The sequence below is a fragment of the Vicia villosa genome, linkage group LG1 (assembly GCF_029867415.1).
Source record: "Vicia villosa cultivar HV-30 ecotype Madison, WI linkage group LG1, Vvil1.0, whole genome shotgun sequence".
Classification (NCBI taxonomy): Eukaryota; Viridiplantae; Streptophyta; class Magnoliopsida; order Fabales; family Fabaceae; genus Vicia; species Vicia villosa.
Window position 1 is genome coordinate 57,821,619 of NC_081180.1, and position 16,501 is coordinate 57,838,119.

The 16,501-nt window shown below is 32.5% G+C and overlaps 2 protein-coding genes across 2 annotated transcripts; both read right to left on the reverse strand.

Moving 5' to 3' along the window:
• Nucleotides 1-3,813: 3,813 nt before the first annotated feature.
• On the reverse strand, nucleotides 3,814-4,656 carry LOC131607007 (short-chain dehydrogenase PC-15-like). The gene has a single exon (XM_058879075.1). The coding sequence runs from the start codon at nucleotides 4,654-4,656 to the stop codon at nucleotides 3,814-3,816; it is 843 nt and encodes a 280-aa protein (XP_058735058.1).
• A 5,619-nt stretch (nucleotides 4,657-10,275) lies between these two features.
• LOC131638733 (thioredoxin-like protein AAED1, chloroplastic) lies at nucleotides 10,276-15,555 on the reverse strand. The gene is made up of 7 exons (XM_058909290.1): nucleotides 15,129-15,555; nucleotides 14,933-14,979; nucleotides 14,718-14,832; nucleotides 11,171-11,215; nucleotides 11,023-11,082; nucleotides 10,729-10,824; nucleotides 10,276-10,628 (listed from the first exon to the last, which is right to left on the reverse strand). Exons 1-7 carry the CDS (start codon nucleotides 15,399-15,401, stop codon nucleotides 10,509-10,511), a joined length of 756 nt encoding a protein of 251 aa, XP_058765273.1. The 5' UTR covers nucleotides 15,402-15,555; the 3' UTR covers nucleotides 10,276-10,508.
• Between the last annotated feature and the right edge of the window lie 946 nt (nucleotides 15,556-16,501).

Sequence of the window (16,501 nt, forward strand, 5' to 3'; positions counted from 1 at the left end):
TTAAACATTTGTGTAATAAGCTTTTAAGAAGCAATCATGTAAACATAGACCCTAAGCAACTGTATGTTGTTTGTTCCTTGAGTGACTAGTCTTAGTCTGTATACTCAAGACGACTTTGAAAGTTTATCATTGTGGAGAAATCTCCTTTAGGGCACTAGTTGGGTCAGAATTCTTAAAGGAGTCATTGATCATTATATCTCTAAGGGGACCAGTTGGCTCAGAATTCTTAAGAAGTCACTAACAGTTGATCAATGTTTTGGTTGTTAGTCACCAGCAGTTGGCCCGTTCAACTGTAATCATTTTGATGATAGTGGATTAAGTCATTTTTTAAGGCAAAATCACCTTGGCGGGTGGTTAGGACTAACCTTTTCTAAGGGGAACCTGGATAACATGAATGTGTCATTTTTATCTTTATAGCATTTAATTTTGTTTATCATGTATTAATAGTATTTCTTAAGTGAAAGGTTTTGAAAACCCAATTCAAACCCTCTTTATTGTGTTTTTCTCTACCTTCATGTTCAAACTATTAATCAGAAGAAGAATCTATATGAGTTTCAAAGTCTCGTCATGATGGAAGATATGGAGGTAGAAATTTTATATATTCAAGGTTTAAGTGAATAGCTCAGGATGTAGTTCTTCAAGAACATTTATATATTTGAATAATATTGATGAAGTCTAACCTTACTTATCCTCTCAAAGAAGACTTATCAAGGAAAAATTCCTCTGGATGAGTGACAAGTGATTGTTGAAAGATCATTACAAGAGTTTCATATATTTGTTTAATGAAAGGATTTCCAACAACAGGAGTGCATCCGAGACAATTAAATAGACGTCATAAATGCCTAAAGTTTAAGCCAATGGCTCGGGATGCAGTTCTTTAAGCACAATTGTATATATTGAATAATGTTGATAAAATCTAACCTTGCTCATCCATTCACAATTGACCTATCAAGGAAAATTTCCTCTAGATGAGTGACAAGTGGTTGTTGAAATATCATTACAAGAGTTTAATAAATTGATTTAATGAAATAATTTCTAATAACGGAAGTGCGTCTGAGACAATTAAATAGATGTCATACATGCCTAAATTTAATGTAATAACTCGACTACATATGACATTAATAATTTTTCTTTCATATGAAGAAAATGATACAGAAGATGTGGGTGCTACTTGATATGATCATAAAAAAAGACATATGGAAAAATTAATCAATAAATTTTTTTTATTATTTATTCATAATTTATTGTTTGTTATAATTTCTAAGTGTATTTACATGTGTGTTATACTAATAAGTATAATCATTTCAAATTATAGGTGTTTAAAGACAAGACAGCAAAAGACATTTGTTCACGTTGTGCATCTTGCTTTCTTTAGAATAATGAATAAGTACTCACTAATTTTTTATGTTGTTTGTTTCCTTGTTTGATGTAATAATATATAAAATGTGTGTCATTTTAATTTTGATGTAATATATATTTTTGGTTCATAATGTTTGCCATTATGGTTTTGGTTCACATCTTGTTGCAGTTTATGTATATATATTATGATTCACAAAAGTACAAGATATGATTCCCCATGTTTGGATCTTACAATTGTGGAGAAAAGTAATCCTCATCAATATATCACCTCGGTTAATAACCCAACCGTGTAGAAAGATAGTGATACACATCTTTTTTAAAATGTCAAAATGCTGTTGTTGGATATCAAACTCATAACTATGCTACTTTTCACTACAGTTGAACATTTCAACAGTGATGAAAAATGGCGTGTTATCCAGTTTCTTACCACGCTCACTAGTCTGTGAAAGAAAGTAACACACTTTCTTTCACATCCTTCGTTACCACTTACCACGAATAATCAACCATTATAAAATCATCCTCCCAACTATGACGATAAATACTTTTTGTAATAATGTTATGACTTTATGGTTTGTCACCAACTAGTACTCCTAATACTTTATTAATTTTTTTAGTTACAGAAAAGAGATTATGTGCTTATGTATTATATATTAAAGATCATAGCTTACACATTTAATGACTAGTTAAGATTCACATTATTTTGAAATTAGTCATTATGAAGTTCACTCATATATAAACTTATATCCAACTCACTTAATCGATTAAATATTTTAATTCAATAATAGATAATAAAATAAATATAAATATATAAACCCATGTAATAATTAAACTATAATTAAATAATATTTAAATATAAAGTATTTTCACAAAATCTCTTCAAGTTTAATACTATTTCAAGTTTTTCTTGTGACATGGAGTTTATTAAAGTTAAACGAAATGATAATCATATTAATTAAAATGTTGCAAAATTTAACTCTACAACGTTGTTCTAGACTTCAAATATGTAGATTCCATTTAATCAATATATACCGTAATCATTAGTTTGCATGCATATTTGCATGACCAATTTCATGGAGACAGAAATTCTAGAGTGCATGATTTTGTTTGAGAAAAGAGATCTAAAACGGAGTTTTTAGTTATGAAAGAAAACACACAGTGCAGGACCAGACCAGGAGGAATGTTAGGAAATAGAAAAAAAGACCCTCTTTTTGATTGTGGTAATCATCACTATGTCCACCCAACAACCACTAGAGACCAATTATTTTTCACCAAAATTAAACTATTTTTGTGAAAGATAAATAAAGAATCTCCTATACACTGCCTTGGTCAAATTTGCTTTCTTTTCATTCACCATGCTCTTCCTTTTTTTTCTTCTTTGTGGCTTTTAACCAGTGTTGGACTTGGACTAGCTAATTAATACAATTATTTGTTAGCAATATATTAGGTTTTTATAGGGAAGAATCTATTTTATGTCTCACTTTAACTAGAAACATGGCATTAATATAGTATATAAGTGAATATTTCTTACTTTTTTTGAGGTCCAAAAGAGTTTTTACCTTACTAATTAAAGTTTAAAGATTGTGTTTGCATAAATCTAAAAGGTAAGGCAATTGAACAATCATCACTTTCCCTAAATTAATAAGGGAATATGGATTTGTGACTTAAGTTTATAGTTTAGAAGTTAGTTTGACAATGAAAGCTTAAGAATTAGGATTGCGTTTTTTATTTTAGATTCCAATCTTTTATACTAAAGATATCATAAAATGAATGAGATAGAATGGGACGGAGCAGAGTAGAATACAGTTGAAATTGAGCGGAGCAGAATGAAAATTTCATTCCATCGTTTGAAAATTTTAGAACTGAACAAGACAAATTCTTCATTTCGCACAAATCAGAGAAAAATAAATATGATGATAAGTGATGAAATGAAAAGAAATTCATAACGATCTATTATGCGTCGCTTTATGCGATTTTAAATAATTTAAATAATGAAATACCACTTCATTCCATCTCATACCGCTCCGCTCCATCTGATTCCATAAATCCAAACAAAGTCTTAGATGCTAACCATTCTTATGTTAAGTCAATTCATACAAAAATTTATTCTGACTTGAGTTGAACCTCTTGCTAATGAACGGTGAGATTGATCTTTCAAATTAGTCGGTTTCTAGGTTAGATATCGATTTTTATAAAAAATTATAGGACAATCATGTAGATGCATATCAATTGCTTGGCTAAAAAATGGCATGTGTAATCTACATTGGTACTATAACGATTAGCATCATACTATTTTACCTCATTTCTTACTAAAACATAAGTAGCTAGTATAAAGTAACAAGATGATATTTTCATATCGCATTACAAAACAGTACATAAATTATTCCTTTGACTCAAACAGTAAACAGTGAAACAAGAATTTTGATCATAAAGAAAATGATCATAAAAATCCTCAAATCAAACCTTTCTATTAAGTCCAAAACGTGAAGAAAAAAACATGTCTCTAACCCAAATAGGAGACCAAGAAAGTAATGCAAACAAACCAGTCAAGTGACCAAAAACAATTTGCTTAGGTGGTTTAGTCCCCAAAACTTTGTTAACAACATGTCTAGCAAAAACTCTACCATCTGTTGCTTTTTCACCTTGAGAAGCCCTAGCTCTTTCACTTATAACATCCTTAAAATCCTTATAAAGTTTCCAATCATAATCACTTAATTTCTCCGAATTCGCTTTCCCCAAATTCGATCTAACCGAACCAGGCAAAACCAAAACAACATTGATCCCAAATGGCTTCAATTCTAACCTCAAACTATTTGTCATTGCATGAACACCACTTTTACTAGCACAATATGACCCTGCCCATGGGGTTGAAATATTCCCAACTACACTTCCAACATTAACTATGATTCCACTTTTTTTCTTAGCCATGTGAGGCACAACTTGTTGCACCATTCTTAGTTGTCCCAATGTGTTAATTTCCCATGCTTTTCTAATCGTATCGAGCGGTAACTCGGCTAGCGGACCCGTGCTACCTATTCCGGCGTTATTGATTAGAATATCAATACGACCGTGTTTTGATATAACAAAGGCCACCGCTGAAGTGGCGCTTTGATCAGATGACACGTCGAGTTCAATTGTCTCTATGTTGTCGTCTGACTCCAAATCTGACATGTTTTGCATTTGCGTTGAGATGTCAGAAGCAATAACACGACATTTATTCTCGGAAAATGCTTTGCAGTATTCGTAGCCTATGCCGCCTTTAGCACAACCAGTCACTAGAACAATTTTTTGGTCACTCATAGTTTTCTTATGTTTGATTTCTTCAATTGAACTCTTCTAATTATATATGAATGTGTAATAATTTTAGAATGAACATCAAATTATCCATCTTATGTGAATGTTGAACATTATTAATTTGTGTTTTTTGTCACATTATTATTATGTAAAGGAATATTCTTTTGAACATATGGTTATTTGTTGTTGGATTGGCCGTCTGGCCGGCTATGTGTTGGAATTGATTTCTTTATGCTTGCAGTGTGATGGAGATGTTATATTCCTGTCACTTTCTGTTGGACAATTTTGCAACAAAACAAGGCTCCATAGGTACAAGACATTTTCAGCTTTTAATGACAGCCACTCTGAAGAATTTTTATAATGTTACGAGCTGGGGTCGTCTTTGAGAATGTACAAGAAGGACTACCGGATAGGGACTAAAATTTGTCACGGTTATTTCGTAGTTAAAAAAGATTCTGTAAAATATTTGTCACTAATAAATCGTGATTAAATAAAATCTCTAAATGTTTTGTCATGGTTGAACCGTGACTAACTTACACATGGTTTCTAAAAACTTAAGAAGGATCTCGTTCTGAGAAGCTCTAATTGTACAAATTTTATTTTTAAGGTTTTACAAAATAAACCAAAACAAAAATTTTATTGTATACTTACTTAGTGCATGTTTGGATTGGCTTCTACAAGCCCCAAAAGCACTTCTAGTGCACCTCAACTTGAAAATTGGTTTTTTTTCTTGTTTGGATACTTTTTCAAAATCAATTCTCCTACTCCAAAAGCAATTCTAGTAGAAGCTACAATTCCTAGCTTTTGAGTTTAGTAGAATCAATTCTACATATATTATATATTATTTATTACAACTTTTTTAAATTTTCCTTCTTTACCCTCTTTAATTTTTATCAATTACTTCTTTTCTTTTTTATTTGTATTAGAATTTATTACCATTTTGGTAATTATCCAATTCAAAATCACTTTTGTTAAAACTATCCAAACAACATTAATTGACGACAATCACTTCTATATCATTGTATCCAAACATAAATCAATTATTCTAAACTCAATTCTGTTGAAATCAATTATACTAAACTCAATTCTTCCAGAATCAATTCTATCCACCGCCAATCCAAACACACCCTTAGTCGATAAGTAACATCTGATTTTTTTCCAATTTCAATATAATAAAGTTTATACAGAAATTGATGGCAAACAGACAACAAACTGCACCTTGATTGGTTTTAGGTTTTGTGCGGTCGTAATTCTATGATGGTACGCAGTCAACTATATCGATGGTCGTTTGATTCGGACATAACATCTAAATTTAGACCATCAATGACATGATTGTGACAAAACACAAAGCAAATATGTAACCATTACTTAATTTGTCAAAAACACCATTTCAAGTGTGAAATTGATTAGTACATGACTACATAAACATGAGTGGAGTATTATTTAGTCACAACTGTAAAAAGTTGATAAATAATGTGAACAGAAGACAGAAAAAAAAAGTGAAATTGGATAGCAACTAATCTGATTAGTATCCAAACCTGTTAACAATACTAGAGTGTATGTGTTTGTGTATGCATGAGAATTGAGAAGAAAAAGGTGTGTTTGCACTTTCTCTTTCAAAGTATTTAAGTAAACCTTTCATTGAACCCAATGAATGCCATTTTCCTCTGCACCTCTTAGCCCCATTACTTCACTTTACCCCACGCCCAGTCCATTTCCTCCCCCCCTCTCTCTACCATTAATGCTGCATGTCGTACTATTGGATGAGAATCTACTTTGCTGACCACAGCATTCAGAATTCCCTTTTACTTTTCACACTAATCTTACTTCCAAATATTCAACTAATTGAAACACTATTTAATGGATTTAGAACTACATTGCAGATATAAAGTATACTTATAGCATGTTTGGTTTCGCATTAGTTGTATTTTTATCGCGTCCAAATGAGATTTCAACGTGATTTTAATAAGCTAGAATTCTTAGCTTCTGGGTCAAATGCGCATCTACTTGTTTTCCACCGCGGAAACAAATGAAATTTGTAAAGAAAAATCATATTCATTATATCTTCGGTCATTAGTTATTTTCACATCGAACAATATATGAGTGAACATGTGTTTATAAACGAGGACAATTTTCACTTTACAATTCGATTTTTGTAGATTGATTTAGACTCAATCACGATTCTTAAGATAGAATCAAAGTCCAATTCAATATCTGCTGAGTCACCTCATTAAGTTCCCGCTATCGGATCACTCACGGTTAATTTTAACGTTTCATATATTCAGTTTGTGACGTATTTTTAAGAAGGGACAATCCTCACTTTAAAGGTCAATTTTATATGATTGAGTTATCGTCAAATGACCTTGAATATTTACTTTAAAGCAACGATTGCTATGTCTGAATACTCAATGGAAAAGTGTCAGACGCGCGTTTGGTCCAAAATGTACTCTTTGTAGTTTCTTATTTTCACGGTGAAAGTGGATGTAAACATGCGGTGGAGTGAAAGAAAAGCTATTCCAAACATACACCATGTCGATCTTGTCTTCATAAAATTAAAATATTTTTAAATATCGATCAATTATAAATTGCATAGGACAACTGTGGGATGAATCCATTCAGAGATCCAAGACATTTCTACTTTAGTTATGATACAGGCAAGACGACTACCTAGTCTAGATTAATTTTAGGCCTGCAGCAAAGACCTAATAGATTTTCTTTCGTAAGAAAATATAAACCATTAGATAGTGAAATTTGCATCCTAATTTATTAAGGCCTATCCAAACTAAAACTGTTCACATTCCTAGGACAATGAAAGAGACCAAACAAATGCATAACAGGGTGGAAATTGCAATGCACATTTAGTGGTATGGTTGAGAATATGCTAAGGACTTGTTTCAATTAAAAACAGCAAAAAGCCAAAGCTTTTGTCACACATTGGACTCACTCACAGGTTGCTATCATATATCTGCTACAAGTCTACAATAAGTAACTAGCATGGATCTTTTTTAGGTAATCATCAAATTGATCTTTAAAAAAGTTTGTTAGTCTCTAAGACTTGTCTGAAATTACATGATTCTGTGTGGTAATAAAAATAATGATGTGATAGGTTAAGGGTATTGTTAATTTGGAGTTACAAACGTACATTTAGGTGAAATCTATATTTTCAATAGCAAATCAAATCTATTGTTAATATTATTTTTTTAATAAAATGAACTTCTCTTATGTAAAATAGTATGTAAAAATGTCTTATAAAATGAAAGAACAATCCTTACTCAGTTCCTTGTATATAATATACTCCACTCAAGCTGCTAGGGTTATTACAAACCGGTTACTAAGAAATTTTAAACAAACTATTGAAAAGCTCAAATTAGCAGTACATCTTCTACATACTTTTCTGCCCCTATTTGATGGCCCAAAATAGAATAATTTGGAATGAACTTTTCACACCCTCAAAAATCCCTAAGGTAGTATTAGTATGCACTATCAAAAACAGTTTTATACCCCGAAGTATATTTTCATAACTAAAAGCACAATTTTTTTCAACATGAAAGTATACTTGAAACTATGGAAAATCACCTTATAAAAATTTCAAAATACTCTTTTGATTTTGAAAATGTATTTTCGGACGCACCCTAAATCACATTACATCATAATGAACATCAATTGGCATGTCACATTTGTCTACTTCAAAGGCACAGAATCCCACTTGAATTTAAGTTCATGAAGTACACCCCTTTTGAAAATCAAAATCCATATTGGAGATGCTCCTACAATACTCAGACAATCGAAAAATTATGAAGCTCGAGTACCGTTCACCCTCGATTGACAACGAAGGGAATATTCAGTTCAACAACTTTGAGGTGAAGACAGGTGCAAATTTAAGGGTTATGTGGAATACAGTTAATTGCTACAAAATAAAAGGTTCGATCGAGCTGGATACAACGATTCTGAGATCGATCGAAGATATTATGAAGATGTTGAAACATCCATCTTCATGTTGAAATGTAATGTTCGATTTATGTTAACGATTATCTATGTAATGTTTCGTTTTTTATGTTATCAATGTTAATGTATCTCTGTTTTTGTATCTGTTTCGTTTCTGCATTTATTTATGGTTCAATATGTTCCAGAAATACATTTTCGTAAGATATACGAAGATGCATTTCCAGATTAAATTCACATATAATTGGGACGTAGCTAAAACACAATAGAAGTGTGTGTTTGGGATGCGTCCGGAGATGTATTTCCGAATTTTAGGGATAGTTTTGATTGTTCATTAGGGTGTAAAAACAATCCTTAGAGTGTCTTAAGCAATTCCCTAAAATTATGTGTAATTTTTAAAAAAAAGTGTTGTGGATAAAATTGGGCCCAAAGAATATAAGGCCAACACAAGTACCACCATGACAAGGCCCTTCAAGAGAAAAAAAAGAGTTTGGGGTTACTTTTCCATCCTATTAAGTGCTCTCTCACCACAGCAAAAATTTCAAAATGTTCATAAATTTCATATGCATGTCTGAACACATTTTTTATACACAGATGTTTACGCATCTTTTATGCACACATGTTAACACTTCGTAAGTAAGTCACCCGCAACTACGGATTCAAGAGATGCACCTGTGTCACTTATCACTTATCTCTTTTGGCAAAGTTAGCAATTTGTTCATAGTCTCTCCTATCTCTTTTATCTCTAGATACAATCTCCGGATCCTTTTCATTCGGTAACAGCATACTTTTTTTTTAAGCTAAAATATATTAAAATGTCTATACTAAGCACAAGATGTGCAAAGAAGAATAAGAGAACAAAATATCCACAGAAAATTACAAAGCTACACCTCCAAGGGTGATACACAAGCCCTGCTGTAAATATCCAACATAACCAGATGAAAACCTGAACAGCTAAAACCAGAAAAAACTTGACTACCCAATGCTAACATAATTGCAAATTATTCTGACAAACAGCTACTTCAATTACAATTACGTTTATTTGGAAATATTAAACTCACATATAAGTAGCGTTATGACAGAATCGATAACAGATAGATATAAGAAGCTAATTACTACAAAACAGATTGATAGAATATTGAACTTAACTCCATATTTGATACATAATTTCCAAACAAACAATATAACACATGTTAGGTCTCAGTCAATTGAATTCTCGGCAATGGCAGACCATATGTGGGAGGATTCATGCAACATCAAAAACATGAAAATCAAGAAGTTGTATAGAATTACACACCCAGTTTCAGCAACCACACTTAGTTTGGCTCAACACTGTTGCCTTTGAGAAGGGTACAGAAGTGTATCTCCGAAATATTCCGAAGATGCATTGCCGGATATTTTTTTGTATATTGAGGGTGTCTCACTTGCAACGCCTTTTTATATGTATCAGGTGCATCCGGAGATGCATCTCCGAAATATGGAAGGACAAATTCTAGTTTTCAGTTTGTTCACCATCACTATATGAGGTGAGAAAAGTAATCCCAAAGAGTTTTCTTATTGTAGTTACGACTTACAATTATATTACCATTACTGTTATTTTCAAATTTTCAGTTTTGGGTAAGTACAACAATTTACAACTTCATCATAGTTATTCAAATGATCAAAACAAGAACAGCTTACATATGTGACAATTGCCAATTTGCCATTTCTAACTCAAGCTTTGGTACAATATACTTAAGTTCACAATGAACTACTTTATGTAATACTAAATTACAAAAAGGCTTGCAGATTGAATGATATAAATATGATTTTTATATGTTGTCTCTTGTATGATTCCAGTGAATCCTATTCTAATAAAAACTTAATAAACTGAACATTCCTAATGTCGTGCAAATTTATAACTTTATACAGTACAGTTAAGCAACAGGAACTTTGCAGCAAACATCAAAAACATCATCTAAAGGGGCATGATCACCTGTTCCTTCGTCTTTCCTAGCATATAATAGCTCTTTTCCTCTAAACACAAACATCCCTCCCTGACAAAATGTACAAGTTGATCAATTTAAGAAACCTTAGTCGTAAAGTAAAATATTAAGTTTGTTTTCATTCTTTTGCCACCAGATTAACGTATCAAACCTGTTGCAAAACACCACTTCTATCATCTGGAGTGGCTTCTATTGTATAGTTTTTGGTCGCTTTTTGCAAAGCATCAAATCTCGATAGCACCTTTGCCTGTTAATAACAATTTTGTAGCCAAAACATGTTATCACTTATCAGTATGAGAAATGGAAAATGTCTAACAAAAATATATATATATATATATATATATATATATATATATATATATATATATATATATATATATATATATATATATATATATATATATATATACACATGTATTTCAGAGAAGTCCAAAGTAAAGATTACACTGGCTGGATTGAAGAAAGTACGGCCAAACCCATAGTAGAGGTCTAGAAAATCATATGCCTGAAAGATGGAGAAATTGGTTAAAATATACATTTACAAGATGAGAAGATCTAGTGGGTGAATATTCAACATGCTATCCATGCGTTACCTTGCGGTCAGGATCTGCATACAGGGAATCCATTGGAAATGGTAACTGAACATATCATATCAATTGAAAAAGAAGATATTAGTTGAGTCTTGACATCAAGTACATGTTCATAACAATATTATATAAATAAGTAAATTACAAGAAAAGTCTTCAAATTTCAGATATGTTAAAAGTATTGAGATCCATATCTTCACCTGACTTAGATAAATTAAAATGACCCCGTATTGCTACCCTTGGCTAGTTTACAACACAGACGGTGACTCTTCAACAAAGTGCATTTAAAATTAAATCCTAGACCATTGATCCAAAATATACTTGGGACTGGTAACTCAATAATTTTCACAACCATAACAATTGATCAAAAAACATTTGTAAAAAATTAGTGGCCATGGTTTCCTACCTTTCACCAAACTGGGTCAGTTGTACATGGTATACATATGTTTATCTCATCTCTATCACTATTATCACTACCATTATAATCTACAATTAAACCTCACAACTGAAAAAAAAAAACTGTCGATTCACCGAAACTCCAACATCATTTATAACTTTTACAAATTAACTAAATAAGGGATAATACAGCAAATGGTGAGTGACATGAAGAGGAGCTAAGCAAAAGAAAGGTTGTGTGAGATGAGGAGTAAAAAAAAGAGAGGTTGTGTGAGTCTACAAAGAAAATAAGCTCACGAGAACAGCAAACAAAATAAACCTAAAAAAGAAACAAACCTCTTTGAATTTATCTCTGTTCAATCTCTACTATCTATTGTTTTCAAATTGGTGAAACTTGCCCTGCATCTCTTCAAATCACAGAAGCTACAATACGACTGATAGAAACCTACTGATATAGAAAGGGAAAATCCCGTTGAATTACATAACCCACATAATTATTCTAAACATAACCCACATAATTAATAACACATAACTACTCCTAATAATATAATTGCCACTAAACTGCTACTTATAATATAATAACCATTACAAAAAAATTTCTTTAACAATACTCCGCTCCTAAAGATTCACATTGTCCTCAAGATGAAAGAAATACACCCTAAAAAAATGTATCATCCTAGATCTCATAACTTGAAGCACAAAGATTTAGTTGTACATGAAATAGGAAAATTCCCCCATATCAAATTTGCTCGCTAATGACAGTCCTCTCGTGACCAATTGTTGGGGCGTCAGCGACACCGATAGTGGAACTTTCTCGTTCCTAGACTTTATCTTAGGAATAGTAACAAATGTCGTGGGAGACCCGACATTTGCTAGTTTTGGAAATGGTGGTTGTTGGTCTAACCATTATGGCGGTGGCTGCTTATTTGGTCCATCTCTAAGTCTCAATTCTCTAATTTTCACGGTTGCATGATTTCTTAAGCGTGATGGCACTGTTGACGTCAGCAGATCGCCGAACATGCAAAGGACCATTGTACAACATTTTTATCATGCTCCAGCTCCCTCACCCATCTCACGGCATCCTTCTACTCGACTTTTGTCATCATCACCGGCCTTTCCTTTGAGTTAAATGTGAAGCCAGCCTCTGAAGGTTTTGTTGGCGGTAATGAGTCTTCAGTCTGTGATGAAATGGCTGACTCTGCATCACTTCTCTGGACCTTTACTTTAGTGGCACATGAATCTGTATTCCTCACTTCGTCACTCTCATGATCAAATTTGGCTTCCATTGTACAGTTTACTTTTTTGCTATTTTTTGGATCTGCGTGCCTTCAATTTTTTTTTTCTTTTTTGGTTTAGTGGGTGCCTTCAACTTCATCACAAGTTGTTTTCTATAGTTTGAGATGCTAGTGATTCTTACATCTCGTTTTGAATTCGATACACAATGGGGTTTTATCTGACTCCTGAACACAATCTCAAACTTTTGGTTGAATTTTCTTGACAATGACCTTTACCAGGTATTTGGATTGCTCTTCTTCCAAGAAAGCCACCAATCAAGAGCATCTCATCTCAATGCAAATGCAATAACCCAACAAAGTTTCATTTATTCCCTCATCTTTCTTGACCCAAAATATTGCTATGCTTGGATCAGCCACTAATAGGCATCCCTTCCATCAAATCCTTGAATCAAATCAGCAGCCATCTTCATTCTAAAATTTCCAACACACTCATAAAATCTTCCTAGATCAGAATTGCTCTGATACCAGTTGATAGAAACCAACTGATACAAAAAAATATAGCAGAATTTCCAGGGCATGCTGCGCTTCCCTAAGGCCAAAATGGCTCTTTTCCTGTCAAATTCCATGATAGTAAACTCTTCCCTATCTTCCCTTATTTATCCTAAACATAGCTTACATAATCAATAAAACACAACTACTCCTAATAATATAATAACTGTTACAAAACTGAAGAGCAAGTTTTCCTTAATTTCTTAATGAGAGGTCTAACAGTGACCACTTCCACGACAAAGGGAGTCCCTTCCTCAAAACAATTCACCACACCATATGGATCTATGCATATTTTTCATTTGGCCCGCATTTCAAATTTGAAATGTTTTTGAATCCATTAACGTGTCCTCCATCTCTCTCTCAAAAGAACCATGCTGAAATCCTAATCCATAAACACCAACCACAGACTTCTTTCTTCTATGATGAGAATCTGTTCAGCAATGGCACAGTAATTTCACCCGCAATGCATCATTCAAGCAGTCTTGAAAACACAAGATTGCACATGCATGATCTTTCTCTTTCCGGCCTTCATCCCCGCTTCCTGACCCCGCTGGGTTGCACACTTTGCAGACATATCGTGAACTACACTGGAAACAATAAAGTCTTAAAACTCTCAGCTTCCTTTAATTTGGGGTCACACTCAAATTTTATCATGTGATGGATCTATTATTTTTATAATCAATTTCTGGGTTTCTTTTAACACTGAAGATTTTGATGGCTACTGGCTGCTGGAAATAGCAAGGTGAACAATAAATAGAAAGAGGGCAGATAGTAACAATAAATAGAAAGAGGGCAGGGCATAGTATAGATGGTTATCGAGGGAAGTTATTGAGTGGTTGCTGGGAAGGGAGAGAAGCAAGCTTTCGGAAACTTGGTGAAACCGTGCCTATAGAATATGTTTTATGCCAGATTTGTGAAGATTCATTATTCATTGATGTTTGTTAGATATGTGTCAAATACTAAGTTGAACTCAATTTGATGGTTTCTTCTCTTCCTCTAAAGCCTATCTCTTCCCCCAACAACTTCAGTCCCCAAATTATAGAAAGTTAACCTGGATTGGATTTGCAATGGTACAACTTCTAGATGCCACAATAGGATTTTTTATGTTTGTAAACGTATAAATTATACAAATAAACATTAAACATTATATGATGCTGATACTAGCCATATGTGCATTATAGAAAACCATTTATGTTTGAATGATAAGAGACCAAAATACGCTTGATTTTCATTTATATACTCAATCTTAAAACCCTAATAATTGAGGCTGAAGCCATACATGGGTAGCACATTTTGCTTTGGATTTCAGTATTTTAAAGCATCATAATTAGCTAGAAAATCCTGAAATGACAAAGGAGGACGAAAAACATTACTCGTTCGGCAAGAATACGGGCTTTATCGGGAGCACCAACACCCACTGCAATTAACTTGACACCAGCTGACTCAAACCTTGATTTGGATTCTTTCAAGGTTGAAGCCAATTCCCAGCTAAGAACAAAAGAATACAATACACAGTAAGTAGAATAATCACTCAAACAAGTTCTGATCAATGATAACAAAAACCCAAAAGAGAAGATCATTAAATTACCAGCATGGGCATCCAAAGTGCCTCAAAAGTGCCACCACAGCTATTCCCTGCGAAAAATTAACTCTAATCACCAACCACAAATTAACATTAACCTATTAACTCAACTAATTAACCAAATAAATACTACTTCAAATGAAAGTAAAAAAAACCACAATTTCAGGTCAAAAAGATTGTATATGAATATAAGCATGGTGACCTGTTCCTGGTCCCAAAGATCTTTGAACATGACAGGCTCACCGGCGGCCGTGAAAATGCTAATGTCACCGAGATTTTCTGTAACAGTGGAACTGTACTGCGAACTGGAAGCTTTGGAAGAAAGCACTGGTTTGTTGCGGGTGAGGACAAATGAACCCTTGAAGGTACTCGATTTGGGGGAGTAATGAACGGTAGAGATTGGGAAAGTGTATGAATTTAGGGGTTTGATAGATGGATGAAAAGGAAGTCGTGGAGATTGAAGAGTTGCAGCCATTGGTTTGTTCCAAATCGGAATGAAGATGATGAAACCTAGAGAAGATGAATCTAGGGAGAGTGAGATTGTGACTACGAAGAGAGAAGGAGACACAATAGATTTTCCGTGGCGGGAGAGGTTTTCCTTTCTCCACGCCAATAACAGAATTTATGATTTTAACAAGTCCTTTAAATATTAAAGAATTGTTTGGATGAATTTTAATTTTTTTATTTTATGGATTTTATTTTTATTTTAAATAAATATGTTTGATTATTTTATTTCTAAACGATATTTTAAAATTGTACAATATTAAAAACGGTTTTTCATCTTCCCAATTTTTTAAATTAAAAACTAAAATTTTTAAAATTTATTTTAATTTTTTTGTTTTAAAAACTTTTAAAGAGAGTAATTTTCAGAAAAATTAGTTTGATAACATTAAAACTTTTAACTATATAATAATTTTCGAAAATAATTTAGTAAAATTAGGCTATCAAACAAATTTTATTATTTTAAATTTTAAAAACTAAAAAAAATAGTTTTAGAAAACCAAATCAAATAGATGCTAAACCTCCAAATGTCCATTTTTATAATTGATTAATTAATACCAAAATTAAATGTCTAATTTTATAATAGAATAAACCAAAATTAATCCTCAACATCCTTCTTTACTTGACTTCCTTGTTAGTATCACAATAACAAATGACAAGGCATTTAGAAATACTTTTGTCTCATTATCTCTCCTTCAATGTTCAATTTAGGTAAAAAGTAAAGCAATAAGAGAAAGCGAAAAAAAAAACTTCACTAAAAGAGAAAGGATAATATATGAAGGGGGAATGAGAACAGATGTATAGTCTTGTTGAAATTTTCAAATAAGTAAAACCTTCATGGTTAAAATATTTATAAAAAAAAAAATCTTCAATTCTTACTCGAGCTGAAGACTAAGAAAGGAAAGTGAAGACTAAGAAAGGAAAGACAACTGTGAACTTTGTATTTATAATGAGACATCAACTGTCTTACTTTTATTTGTTATTATTTTGTTATTGTGATAGTAACATAAAAGTAAAGGAGATAATTGTGTTAGGTATTGTATTTGTGGTGGGTACTCTGATCCAACGTGTGTT

Bases quoted from the DNA above. Each gene is read 5' to 3' on its own strand.
- LOC131607007 (XM_058879075.1), bottom strand. From the start codon at position 4,656: ATGAGTGACCAAAAAATTGTTCTAGTGACTGGTTGTGCTAAAGGCGGC.
- LOC131638733 (XM_058909290.1), bottom strand. From the start codon at position 15,401: ATGGCTGCAACTCTTCAATCTCCACGACTTCCTTTTCATCCATCTATC. The intron at 10,825-11,022 runs GTAATCTTTACT...TGTTATTAACAG, and splicing joins CTTTCTTCAATCCAGCCAGT to GCAAAGGTGCTATCGAGATT. The intron at 10,629-10,728 runs GTTTGATACGTT...ACATTTTGTCAG, and splicing joins GAAGTGGTGTTTTGCAACAG to GGAGGGATGTTTGTGTTTAG.